Source organism: Biomphalaria glabrata, chromosome 6 (genome assembly GCF_947242115.1).
Source record: "Biomphalaria glabrata chromosome 6, xgBioGlab47.1, whole genome shotgun sequence".
NCBI classification, from domain to species: Eukaryota; Metazoa; Mollusca; class Gastropoda; family Planorbidae; genus Biomphalaria; species Biomphalaria glabrata.
Window position 1 is genome coordinate 21,432,082 of NC_074716.1, and position 14,027 is coordinate 21,446,108.

At 36.2% G+C, this 14,027-nt stretch overlaps 1 protein-coding gene across 2 annotated transcripts in view; it reads right to left on the reverse strand.

Annotated features, from left to right (window-relative positions):
* LOC106075349 (tubulin--tyrosine ligase-like protein 12) overlaps nucleotides 1-14,027 on the reverse strand; it is a 29,302-nt gene that overhangs the window by 7,821 nt on the left and 7,454 nt on the right. Inside the window, exons 1-9 of one of the 2 annotated variants that reach the window (XM_056033166.1) lie at nucleotides 10,340-10,596; nucleotides 3,762-3,886; nucleotides 2,227-2,391; nucleotides 1,969-2,005; nucleotides 1,527-1,686; nucleotides 1,294-1,427; nucleotides 781-971; nucleotides 276-491; nucleotides 68-179 (exon numbers count right to left, since the gene is read on the reverse strand). In XM_056033166.1, coding sequence (XP_055889141.1) covers nucleotides 68-179; nucleotides 276-491; nucleotides 781-971; nucleotides 1,294-1,427; nucleotides 1,527-1,686; nucleotides 1,969-2,005; nucleotides 2,227-2,391; nucleotides 3,762-3,859 — 1,113 coding nt within the window. In that variant the 5' untranslated portion in view covers nucleotides 3,860-3,886; nucleotides 10,340-10,596. Of the gene's footprint in view, nucleotides 1-67; nucleotides 180-275; nucleotides 492-780; nucleotides 972-1,293; nucleotides 1,428-1,526; nucleotides 1,687-1,968; nucleotides 2,006-2,226; nucleotides 2,392-3,761; nucleotides 3,887-10,339; nucleotides 10,597-14,027 lie in introns of those variants that run through there. The other variant, XM_056033165.1, reaches the window with a different exon arrangement.

The following is a 14,027-nucleotide window of genomic DNA, read 5'->3' on the forward strand; positions in this document are numbered from 1 at the left end:
GTAGACATTTACTATATTTCAATTCATTAAAAAAATTATATTTTTCACTAAAAATTCTATAGTTTACCTTAGGTCCAGAATCAGGCAATCGTACAATCTGTGCTAAATTTTTGGAAATGTAAGTGTCAAGTCCACGGGCTAAATTCCAAGGTTTGCATATCCAAAAATTATCAAGACCCCTAAATATTCAATGATAAGAAAAATGTAACACTTAAAAGGCAATGCAACAATAACTTCACTGTAACTGACATGTATGGAAAAAAACAACAACTGACCTCTTCTCTCGATGTTGGTAGTAGGAAACAAACTTTGCTAACTCTGTTTTTAAATTATATGTGACTGGCAACCATTTAGGATTTGAACTCAATGTTTCAGCTTTGATGGGCTTTGCTGCTCTCCTTGCAACTATAGCCAGCAAATCTTTCACAGTAATGACATTCTCACAAGGAAACTGGTTGACCATACAGTTGGGACGAGATAAACTAAGTTCACTAAAGGGATTACACAAATGTACATTTGTTAAACAAAGTAAAATAATTATCAGACAAAAAAATCATTAAAATTAATATTTACAAATCATAAGAGTAAAATTCAACATTTTTAACAAAAGTTGAAATGCATAAAAAAAATAACATAAAAAAAAACTTAAAACAATAATCCAATTGCTTAATGCACTATTTTTAACAAAAAAATCAACATTTACATACAAGTTTATAAATAAATAAAACATGAAATAAAAAAATTGTGTATATATTCTAAAATAATTGTCAGCCAACTTACTAAAATTGGTGAAAGTGTTGGAAATACCAAAGTATGTCAGCATCATCTGGATTGTCTACAAGTTCAAACCTTGGATCAGTTAAATGTGCTGAAAATTTATCATACTCTAAAAAGACTTTAAGCTTTTTGCTTTCATTTGGTCCTATAAACTTTATATTGGGAGATGGCTGTGTTTCAATTTGTGTGTAGCTCTGCAAATATATAAGGACAAGGATAAAATATAGTTCAATGTTATTAATGAAAAAAATAATGACAAACTGTTCAACAAATTTAGATGTAGTTTTTATTCAGACTAAGTTTTTAATTTGTACTTCTAAAGATTCAGATCTACTTGTAGTATTTATGTTTGTACGCAAATATTTTCTTATTTATTAGGCATCTAGTTGTCTGCTTCTTCTTGTAATCATTTAATGCTGCCAAGAAATAAGCTCTGGTGCAATCTATGCTGTACAGAATAAGCCAAAAAAGTATTAATAGGAACAGCTTTACAGAAAACAAAATAAAGCAACTAACAGAGAAATATTCAATGCTTGGTTCCTCCTGTGTGTAGCTTATGTGCATTAGATCTACAGGCTCCCAAGGCATCAGCCGAGCTAATCTCACAGTTGGATTTGTTTCACCTTCAATATAATCTCGGGTAATTTCATCTGTTGCAAAGACAGTTATTTTTATTTTTAAAAATTACAAATAACAATTGTCAAACAATGAATTAAAAAAAACAGCTTTTGAACGTATCTTGTACCAACCTCCTACTTCAATCTCTCTGACTGGCCACATGATAGAGTAAACTAATCCAGAATTGATATGATAGAAAGGTACCACACGAAAATTTGGTTCTTCAGAATGACGAATACGACTACCAAATTCATCCATAATATACCATTTAGGCATAGAATCATCAGAACCCTATCAAAAAAAAAAAAGATAACATATATATTTACTTATTTGCATATACAAATTTAATATAAATTTTTTTTCAATTCAGAATAAAATAATAATAATAATACACAGAGAAATAAGGAAAATCATTTCACTGAATAAAAAGAACTAGATTTTTTGTTCATGTACAGATGAGAATTTTGAAATTAATGAGTAGTTCTATTAAGTTATAAACAATTCTTTTTATTTATGTTCCAAAATAAATATGAATTTATTGTGCTCCTATTGCACACAAAAAAATAATATTACCAGTTCAAAGTTTCCAAATCTATAAGTCTGGTTAAATCTGAAATAAACACAAATGGAAATGTCAATTCTCTATGATAAGACAGTTACAACACTTATTCCTGTAAACTAAGTCTCGCTAGGTTAAGAGAGGACAATGATGGGAAAACTTGCTACCAATCCATAGAGTTACAATTAGGCTTTTAAATTGAGTAAATAGTCCATTTTGTAGCATTTCCTAAATTAACCAGAGTTAAAAAAAAGAAACAAAAATATACATACTGCCACATTGTTTCTAAAACTGTGTCAATAAGCTCTTTTTTGGTTTTAGTTTCTGTCTCAATATCCATTAAGGCTGCCATTCTTTCAAGCAATCCAGGTATTTTTTTAAGGTCATCTTCTGCACTGCTACCATTATATGTCCATGCATGATCAATCAAATAAATGCTGTAGAAACACACATGTTTAGATGTTCTTACTAAGAAAGTTATTATTACAAGAGTGCTTAATTAAGCTAAATTAGAGCCTGTTTAAACAATAATAATCAACAAAATAATTAAAAAATCAAATAAAAAGTGAAGATTTAGTCAAAGATTACTTAAGATGATAAGCTTAACAATTTTTAGATAGAATTGATAGAAAAAAAAATAATGTAAATGTAGTGGAGTGGATATCTTTTTAAAAAACACCGGCCACCCCGATATCCACGTGACCCTTCACCCTAGATGGCACCTTGTGTCCGCGCATGACAAGGCAGACCAACGTGGGCACTGTCCATTCGACCGGCATCTCTTATCGTCCGTATGTTACTGGACCTAAGTCGTCTCCACTCCCTTTTGTGCTTGGTTCTACACCATGTGTTCACGTATGGCTGCAGGTAATCACATTTTACTTATTCATATTAGCTTGTAAATTTAATTACCGGTAGTAGTTTATATAGAATATCACTACCGCGGTTTTTGTTCATGTTGGACTATTCTTATTTTTAGAAGCCAGCATGTAGATGAATTCATTTATTGAAATGCGTACCTGTAGTATTCTATATAGAATGTGAACTGTCCATCTTGTAAATGTATTTTTACAACAAGTGTTTAGATACTGGCTTTTAAGAAACAGTATATTTGTGAGTGTATAGATTTGTTATATTTAATTATAGTTTTTGTAAGGAAAGGAAAGAGCGAAACTCTTCAAACAATGTATGTTAGTGTTATGTAGAACTAGTTGATTTATTTTTAGAGAACTATGTTGTCATTTATTTTTATAATGTTTTTGGTGTTTCATATCTCTCTTGTGTTTGTAAAAGAGATGATATAAGATTTTCTTTTTGTTTTTCGTTAGATCTAGTATTTAGGCCTATTAATTATGTTTAGTTTATGTTTATTTGTAATTATGTTTTATGTTTGCCTTTGGCAGGTCTTTAGTGTATAATAAAGTTTGGAATCGTCCTACGAGTTGCCTTCGTCATTTAGAATTTAGTTGTCTTCTGTGACAAACCCACCACATAAAGAAAATTTTTTGTCTTAAAAAAAATAAATAAATAGACCTAAATAGTCTATACGAAAATTACTGAAATTATCTGAAAATTACAGGGTTTAGCTCCCAAACTTTTTACAGAGTGAGTTGATAGAAGCTTTGTAAAAAAAAAAAAAACCTAACTTCTAATGGCATTTATGCAATTGAGCTACACACCATCTTTTTATCAAAACACTAAAAATGTTTAAAAAAGATGCTTATTTATAAAAGAAGCTTCAAATAAATTTAATATTCAATGTTAAGTTTTCTGGTATTAAGAATAAAACTTTTCTTAATGTACATACTGTTGTGGTTCATAGATGCACACTGATGATGTAGCACACACTATCCAATGAGACCCAATAGTTTCTTCAGTTTCATTCATTAGGAGAACTTGTTTCATTTCAAAGGCATTGCCAGCATCATAAATCTGAAAACAAAAACATACAAAAATGTTTTTACAATGTATGTGTGAATGGTGTAATAAAAATTAATGATTCATTCACTTATCCCAACAGACAACACAGGGTTTGAAAGGATGTAATCGCAAATAGAGTATAGTTTTGTCTTCAATGGACACTAAACAGACAATTTATTATACTTTGTCCAGTTTGAGAAACACTAGAATCTCTAGATAATATTAGATCTATTAATATACTATAATAATATATCAAAGATCTATATCACCTTTATATGAAGTTCTATTTAATATAGAATAATGAATATCAATGAATATGGTGGATGGTAGCTAGATTATCTCTGATTAGATCTAGTCTAGTTCTATTCATCTAGAATCTAAACTGTCTCTATATTCTTACTATATTCTAGATTTTTTATGTAGTTGCTTCAGAATAGCTGTGAATCTTGAAGAGCATATGAAAAAGGTCTAATCAGAAACAATGGTGACCTATCAGCTCACTTCTCTATAGAGAACAGTGTGAAGCATGATTTTGTGTTTGCTCTAACACTCTGCAATATTCTTTGAAGCAATGCTAAATAAAATGAGACCATGCCTGCATGGCATGAGGTCATGTTTGACCTGTCCATTAACCTAAAAAAAAACAACAGAGATCATGCTTCAGAAGTCCCAATCGGAACTAACCCAGCTCCACAAATCAATGTAGATGGCCATCTTCTTAATGTTGTTGACCATTTTACTTACCTGGGCAGCACAGTTTCAAACAATGCGCCACAACCCTTTCGCAAAGGCCAACAGCGCTTTAGGTTGCCTCAAACTAAGAGTATGTCAGAATAAGTCTATTATAAAGCAGTAGTTCTCACCACACTTTTTTAAGGCTCGAAGACCTGGGTGTGCTATCAAAGGCATTTAAGGCTCCTCGAACGTTATCAGAGTGCATTCACTACAAAATGGGCATGCACTGGCAAGACTACATTACAAATAACTACATTCTGCTGGTGTAAACATTATAGCACTAATTATCCTTCGACAAATAGATGCTATCTTACTAGATTTTTCTAAGGCTTTTGACAAAGTTCACCACCAGTTTGCTTAAAAAATTAAAATATTTTGGCATTAATGGTCCACTGCATCAGTGGATTAAAGATTTTCTGATAGGGAGAGAACAAACTGTAATAATAAATGGCTCTAAATCAACACTGATAACAGTAAACTCAGGTGTACCTCAAGGAACAGTCTTGGGTCCACTACTATTTTTAATTTACATTAATGATTTACCAAATTGCATTACTTCAGGAACAAAAGTCAGATTATTTGCAGAGGATTGCATAATATATAGAACAATAAAAACAACACAAGACACAGATATTTTACAAAGAGAATTAGATGAATTACAGAAATGGGAATCAAATTGGAGCATGTCTTTCCACCCAGAAAAATGTCAGTTGTTAAGAGTAACAAAAAAACTAAAACAAATTAATTCCACTTATCTTATTCATGGCAAACCAGTAACACAGACTAAAAACGCAAAATACCTAGGTGTTATAATAAATGAAAAACTGTCATGGAATCCACATATTGATGAAACTACAAAAAAATCAAACAAAGCATTAGGATTTATTAAAAGAAATTTCTATAAATCAAATAAGAACATAAAACTAAAATGTTATTTAACCTTGGTTAGGCCAATAATAGAATATGCATCCTCCGTTTGGGACCCCTCAACTCAAGAAAACATTAAGAAACTGGAACAGACACAAAATAGAGCAGTGAGATTCATAACAAACGAATATTCACATTTGACTAGAGTAACACCTTTAGTAAAATCACTAAATTTAGAAAGCCTTCAGGACAGAAGACTCAAAAGTAAAGTAGCAATTATACATAAAACACTGAACCATAATCTTCAAATACAAAATTTAATAAAATACTCTGAAAGACACAAAGATAAAGGCACATTCCTCGTCCCATATGCTAGGACAAATTTGCACAAATACTCCTTCTTCCCTAGTGCTATTAGAGCATGGAATGGGTTGCCTGAGATAGCCAGGAAAACCAGTGACTTGGCAGAATTTAAGTCATTGGTTAATATGCATGACTAAATGCATGAAGCATAGGACGTAATCATCTTCTTTATTAAGGTAACGTCTGTATAATATAAGAATATAATATAAGAAGATAAGAAGACAGCTACGCTGGGTAGGACACTTTTCATGCATGGGAAATGACTGATTGCCAAAGGCGATCTTCTCTGGCAAGCTTAAAAGAGGACAGCTTAACAGAGATGTCCCCTGTAAATGCTATATAGATCAACTCAGGCATCATTTCACCCTCACTAGCCTAGAGGAAAGTAGCTGGCAGCAGATGACCTCTGAAAGAGACAGTTGGAGAGCTCTCACAGGACACACATCTGAGAGAGACCCAAAGAAAAACCCTTATTGAAGAAAGGCTCAAAAGACAAAAGGAAAACCAAAATAGACTGCCGATGAACAATAGCTTTGTTTGCTCGAGATGCAGAAAAATATGCAGGTCGCAATTGGGTTTATGTAGCAAAGTGAAATGCTATACTCATCCTTAATATTCAGAAGGAAAGACAGAGCCATTAGCAGTGCTGATGAGTGATTGAGATGGCTATTATTATTAATATTCAAATTTGATCTATCATATTTTTAAGTTATGGTAACATTATACTGTAACAAAAATTAAAGTTTTCTCCTCAAACACCCACATCCCTAAAAAAAAAAAGGCCTCAAACATCTGCAGTATTCTTGCTAAAACATGGTTACAGCAGAACTGCTTCCATTAATATTGAACATGCACCATTTTTTTTACATTCTCAACACATGTAGCTTCCTTTTTCACTTCTTCTTCTTCTTCATCGTTCTCATTGTTATGTTGGAGTGTTCATATGACTAGACCAATACATGAGATGAACTGCGCAGTGGTTTCCAAATCAGGGAGCTCTCCATATAGTTTTCTTTCTATTGGGGTGATTTGGGGCCAATGTCTTATACGGGCCTCTTGGTAGAGAGAGCAGTTTTGGAGGACGTGGTCGGCATTTTCTGGTGATACTCCACATGGGCAGATTTCACTGGTTCCAATTTTGAGCTTCCGGAACATGTGTTGTCGCATTCTGTTGTGTCCGGTCCTGAGTCGAAAGATTAGACGTTGGTCTTGTCGGGATAGCTTATAGTAAGCATCATCTTTCTTGTGATTTGGATGGGAGCTCGTCCATTTCTCATTTATTTTATCTACAATTAATTTCTTCATTTCTTCTGGATAGAGTGCAGAGTTTACTTGTGAGTTTGTTCTCCCACTCTTGGCGAGTGTGTCAGCCTTCTCATTTCCTGCTATTTGTATGTGAGCTGGTATCCATTGAATAACAGTTTTTTTGCTGTTGTGGTTGAGCTTTGTGAGTGCTGTTCTGAGGTTTTTAATATAAGGGGAATCAGAGTTTTGCAGGCTTTGGAGGGTTGTTTTTGCGTCTGTTAGAAAGACAATCTGACTGTGAGGGGAACTTGGATGATTTGCTAGCATGGTAGCAGCTAGTGCTAGTGCTTCCGTTTCTGCTCTGTGACTGTCAGAGAGCTCTCCAGTTGCAAAGGATTTTTCTAGTTTTCCTCCATCTGGCCATTCGATAAGTATTCCAGCTCCTCCATTTGTGGTGGCTTTATGGGATGAGCCATCCGTGTAAACTCTGATCCACTGATTGCTAGGGTAATTGGTATGTAGAAAACAGTTCACTATTTCCTTGAGCTCTGTTGGTCTGTAATCAGATTTTCTTTTTATGTTTTCAATATGGTCCCTTATAGTAGGAAGAGGGCTTTCGTCCCAGGGTGGAGATTCATTATAGTGTATCGAGGATTCCAGAGTAATTTTTTCAAGTTGGTGTTTCTTTTTTAGGTTTAGAGATTCCTGTATGAAATTGGTCCTTTTGAGACGGTTTTTTGTGCCAGTTTTGTGGATTTTTGTTCTGAGTGGGTGCCTCTCCAAGGTTTCCAATTTAGTGAATTGGGAAAGGATTTTTATTTCTCTTCTTTCATCCAGAGAGATCAGGGCAGCGGTTTCCTCCATAGCTCTTATGGGTGTTGTTTTGATTGCTCCTGTCATTATCCTTAGACCAATATTTTGAACCTTGTCTATTTTTCTTAGGTTGGTTTGGGCTGCTGAGCCCCATGCTGTGGCACCATATTCTAGTACAGGTCTTACATAACTGGTATAGGTCTTTTTCAGGATGTTGTGATTAGCTCCCCAATCTGTGCCAGCTAATTTTTTCAAGAGGGATAGTCTCTGGATGCCTTTACTCTGTGTTTTATCTATTTGGTTTTTCCAGGTTAGTCTCGGGTCATAGGTGACTCCAAGATAAGTAGGGCTGTCATTTTTTTCTAAAGCTTCCTTATCTAATGTTAATTTTCTTGTTTGTTGTTTTGTTGACAGTGAGAATATGGTATATGTTGTCTTTTTTGTGTTAATAGACATGCCCCAGTCTTTGGACCAATTATTGAGTTTATCAATAGCATCTTGTAATCGAAATTTCGATGTTCCTACATATTCTTCTGTGCTAATTAAGGCAAGGTCATCTGCATACATGCTGCTCTTAACTTTTTTGGGTAGGTTTTGATTTAGATCGTTTATGAATATTAGGAAAAGTGTTGGGGATAGGACTCCTCCTTGGGGGACACCATTTTTTATACCCACTGTGTGGCTTCTTTGTCCTTGCATGCAAACTAAGGCTTTTCTATTATTTAGGTATTCCTTTATCCAGTTGTACATTCTGTGGGATATGTGATGCTGGATTAGCTTGAGCAAGAGACCTTGTTCCCAGACTTTGTCAAATGCTTTTTCTAAGTCAACCCACACAATTGTTGTTGGTTTCTTTTCTTGAAAGCCGTCTTCTATTTCTTGTGTGATGAAGGCAATTTGATCTTCTGTTGATCTGCCTTTTCTAAAGCCAGCCTGGGCTTCAGTGAGTAGGTTATTTGACTCAAGGATTCATGTCAGCCTTCTATTTATCACTCTTTCCATCAGTTTGCAAGTACAGCTAGTGAGGCTGATGGGACGGTAGCTATCCAGTTTATTTCTTGGCTTGCCGTGCTTTAGTATAGGGATCATAATGGCTTTTTTCCAGATGTTTGGAATTCTGCCAGATTTCCAGCTAGCATTGAATAATTGTAGCAGTTTTCTTTTGGCTTGAGGACCCAAGTGAAGAAGCATGTCATTTGATATTTTGTCTGGGCCCGGGGCTTGTTTTGGTTTGAGGACTTTTAGGGATTCATCTAGTTCCTTCATTTTAAGATTAGTGGTCATTCCCAAGGAGTAAGCTGGATTGTTTTCTTTAAATTTATCTTGGATTTCTGAGTTTACATCTTTATTTCTACTTTCATTAATTTTTTCACTGTAAAACATCAGTTTTATCTGGAGTAATAATAATAATCTTTATTGTCCGTATGGATATTTGTCTTACAATTTGTGCATTACACCAAACAATAAACATTATAACTATAAGAAACCAAAATGTACATTCACACCAGACTCAATCATAATTTACATGTGTCAAAGTTTATATTAGATTGTTATTTATTAGTCCTCTTTCTACTTCCCAATAAGCCAATTGATACACCAGCTAAAAAAAACAGGTATAAGGCTTTGAAATAAACTAAGAACAATGTGTGCAAAATTTATGAATGTTTTTAAAAACAATTTAATTGGTAAACTATATTGTTTATGTTGCATGTTTTGCAATAATGTTGATAAAGAATGTGGCTTATAATTTTGTGCTGTGTGTTTGTGTTTCAAGTTCATGTAGTCTCAAAGAAAGTCAATCAGAAGTGGGGGAAGGGTTAACCTCCCTCCCATGCCATGTCCACTTATCATGCTAGAAGAGTGGAGACAATGTATACAAGTATCTAAAAAGAAAAAAAAAAGAAAAAGGGGGGGGGGGGGGGAGTTGACTAACAATTATTGATTGACCAGGTAGTTTTGGTGTTACATGCATTGGGCTTGTTAGATGAGTAGAGACAGCAAGGTCTCAAAGAAAGTCATAATCAGGCTAGGTATATATTTTTAGGGCTAAATTTTTCATATGCAGAGTAACTGTTTTAGATCTAGATCTATTTCAAGATTTATTAGATACCAATATAATTACCATTATAATTACTAATTATTTCTTACCTTTATATTTAGGTTCTGTTATGCCCCCCCCCCCACCCCCAGTAGTTTTCCAAAAATTAAATATAAACTATTAAATTAATACAGCAATCAGTTTAATTAAGAAAATCTATGCTTGGAGTGAATAATACCAGATATAGATTGGCTGTAAATGTACGCAATATTAGATTTAATTCAATCAAGAAAAATTAACCAATAACAAAATTGAAGAATGAACACATTCTTAACCTATAATAATACTTATTTTACCATAGGCCCAATTATAATCTATAAAATAGATAAAAAATATTGTCTTACCTTATCTTATAGATTAAAGACGGTCCGTTACTTAAAAAAGACGTCCTATTCATTTCATGTGTCAATCTAGTCATGCATGCTAATCAATTATGTCTCATCCATAGATTCTCTATGTTCTGTGCGTGTGTGTTTGTCGCCGTTTGGGTCTATCAAGTTGTCTTGATGTTTTCCTACAGAATGACAGTAAACTCTACCATTTATATTTGCTACATGAGCACAAGCAGCCAATACGTCATATACTATGTGCGTTTCAGGCAAAATGGGTTGTGTTATAGATAGTTTATGTTGTGGCACTACGATCAGGCACTTCAACTAAAAAACATTTTTGGAAAGTCTTTCAACACACAACGCCTCCAAACACATAGTGGCCTTCCCTCCACTGACCTCTGTGGTATTTCCAATGAAAGTATTTCGTTTCATCAATCTCAACAACAATTGGATCTCCGTTTTTAGTCTGTGACGCCAAATTCTGAAAGTCTGTATCCTTCTATATAGTGTGCCATTCTATAGCAGGATGGCTGCCTGGTCGCATGCTGGGCTGTCGTTCAGATTTATTGATGGTCCCGAGTTCAAACCCTGCCCGCTCCCATCCCCGTCGTCCTACGGGAGGTTTGGACTAAGAAGTAAATTATCTTCAACTCCGAAGGAACATCCGAAACATGTTTAACATTTTACAAGCAGTTTTGGGGAAAAAAAAATGTTCATGGATAATGTTAAACTGGGGCATGCCATAACATGAACAGTAAATCCATTCTAACAACTGTACAAGCGATGTTTGTTCTTATTTTCAAGATAGGTCAAGACACACCCGTGACACTAACCTCCATGAGAACCAGGAAGAAGAAGAAGAGAGAACGAGGAAGAAGAAGAAGAGAGAACGAGGAAGACTAACTTCTAAAGAAGGCAAATTTGCCAAACGGATGTATAACGAGCAACTTGTTTGGTGTTTTCAAAGTGCTGTTATCCTGGTGCAAGAGCAGGCAGGCTTTAGCCCGGTAGACCAGGTCACTTTATTCGCACAGCGACCAGACAAAATAGCGCCAATCAAATATTTTCATGTTATTTTGCAGTAAGCACTTCAAATATGGTATTGTTAAAACTTGGTAGTTGTGTGAGTGCATAGTCAGCCGACAAAATCGCCCCAGGCTAACGATAGACGTGTGTATCAACCAGAATGGTCGAGGGACTATCCGTCAGTTTCTGGAATGCCAGCGGGGACCTCTATATACAGAACGAACACGATTCACTACAAGGATATATATATCACATTTATTTATATTCTAAAAATGCACTTCAAAAACATGCACGCATACTTCCATATTTGTCATATTTACAGAAAAGGGCTTCCACAAAGTCAAAATGTATGCAATGTCATGTAGAAACTCCATACATTGGCAAAATAGCTGCGAAACATATATTAATTAAGTTGGAGGTACTTTGCTTTGCTTGCAGCTTTACTTCGTTCTTTTATCGTCACGATAGGGCGCATGTAGCTGCAAGATTTTCATTTTGTACTTTACGTCAGAGACTTTGTCCAAGATGGAATACAAAACTAACAAGTCTTGTCGCCAGGAATACTGTGCTTACTGCATTTTGACTTCTTAAAATCTAACATCACACTCTATGGAGCAAGAATTGGTCTTAGCTCCATCAGTTTCTTGAAGAGTCGAACATACTCGGCTTCCTGTTTAGATGGCGTAGTGCATATAACAGAGGTACTACTCAGAGATCAATGATGCATGTAGGTTTATTAGCGGCACCTTTAAGACAAGCCCAATCTTCTTCTTCCTCCTCGTTCTCATTTTTATGTTGGAGCGTTCAGATGACTAGACCAATATATGAGATGAACTGTGCAGTGGTTTCCAAATCAGGGAGCTCTCCATATTGTTTCTTTCTATTGGGGTGTTTTGGGGCTAGCGTCTTGTTCAGGCCTCTTGGTAAGGAATGCAGTTTTGAAGGACTGTACATGTTTAGCATTCTCTGGTGACTCTCAACTGGAGAATTCCAGCTACCCGTCGCCTTAGCGTGGCGCCAACGAGGAAACATCTAGTAGTGGAACTAGATAGGCTAAGTACCAGTAGCAAACCAGGCCCTTGGCGGATTTCCTGGGTGAGCTTTTTTTTTATCTCACTCGGGGTTGGGATGGAAGAAATGCCCACACACGTCCAACAAGTCCGACACACCATTCCATGCGGGGGGGCCGTCATCAGTTAGCCGTTAAGCTGGAGTGGCGGTCCTTACACAGAATAGTGGTGGTTACAGTGTAGGAATATGAGGATATCTCCCCATAGTTAGCGCTGCTCTCTGACACTTATAGCGAGTGGGGCCCAGGAATGGGGTCAGTGCGCTGTGTACCGTACGTGGTACGCCCCACTCTAGCCCAGTCATTATGGCCATCACTGCTGGGAGCCCTCAGACAGGACAGGAGTGAGAGCCCCATGTCCAGGCCTGGTTGTTGGATAAAAGCCTTTCTAACAATCAACGAGATAATGGTGCCTTCGGCGCGGATTCCCTACTGGACTTTTTTTAAGGTGACACTCCACATGGGCAGATTTCACTGGTCCCAATTTTGAGCTTCCGGTACATATGTTGTCTCCTTCTAGTGTGTCTGGTCCTGAGTCGAAAGATAAGATGTTGATCTTGTCAGGATAGCTTATAATAAGCATCACCTTTCTTGTGATTCAGGATGAGAGCTTTCCATTTCTCATTTATTTTATTCACTATTAGTTTCTTAATTTCTTTTGGATAGAGTGCAATGTTTAATTGTTTGTTCTCCCACACTTGGCGAGTCTGTCAACCTTCTCATTTCTTTCTAGTTCTATATGTGCTGCTAGATTCGGGTATGCGGTCCTAGTAGTCTACCTGGTGGACAGGACTGACTCAGGCAAGCTCTCCGCTACATGCTGCTTCGCTGCCTGCTCTCTGGACGTTGACTTTACAGGGATAACTAGAGCATTCAAGGCTATTCAAGCTCGAATGTCCAACAAAGAAATCAGCGTGACTACTGTCATGCTGGTCAGGGACTCGCGCTACAGTCTCATCGCCACCATGGGTGGCGGCAGAGGAGGGTCATCTACAATAGAAAGGCAGTTGGAGCAAAATTGGTCTGTTCCCAATAGAATTTCATCTCAAGTGCTAGTATACTGACACTATCAAAGCACTACACGCCAACCAATCATCCAACAAAAGAACCAACCAACCTACCAACCATAACAAACAACAACAAATCTTTAAAAAAATTATCCATCTAGCCATGCAACCACAACCAACATATCAGCCAGCCATCACCATCTAACCAACCACATCTAACCAGCCAATCATCCATCTATCAAACCAACATACCAGCTAAACATCACCATCCATCCAACCAACCACAGCCAAAATACCAACTAGCAATTCAACCAACCACAACCAACCTACCAACCTTCACCAATCAGCTAACCAAACCAACCATCAATCTATCTAACCAATCAACAACAACCAACCAACTACCCATCCATCCAACCAACCTACCAAACAACCACAACCAACATATCAACCAACCAGCTAACCAGCCATCCATACAGCCAACCTACAACAACCAACTATCCATCCAATGACAACTAACCACAAGCAACCATACAAAAATTATCCATCTAGCCAACTAACCACTACTAACATGCCAGCCAGCCATCACCATCCATCTAAC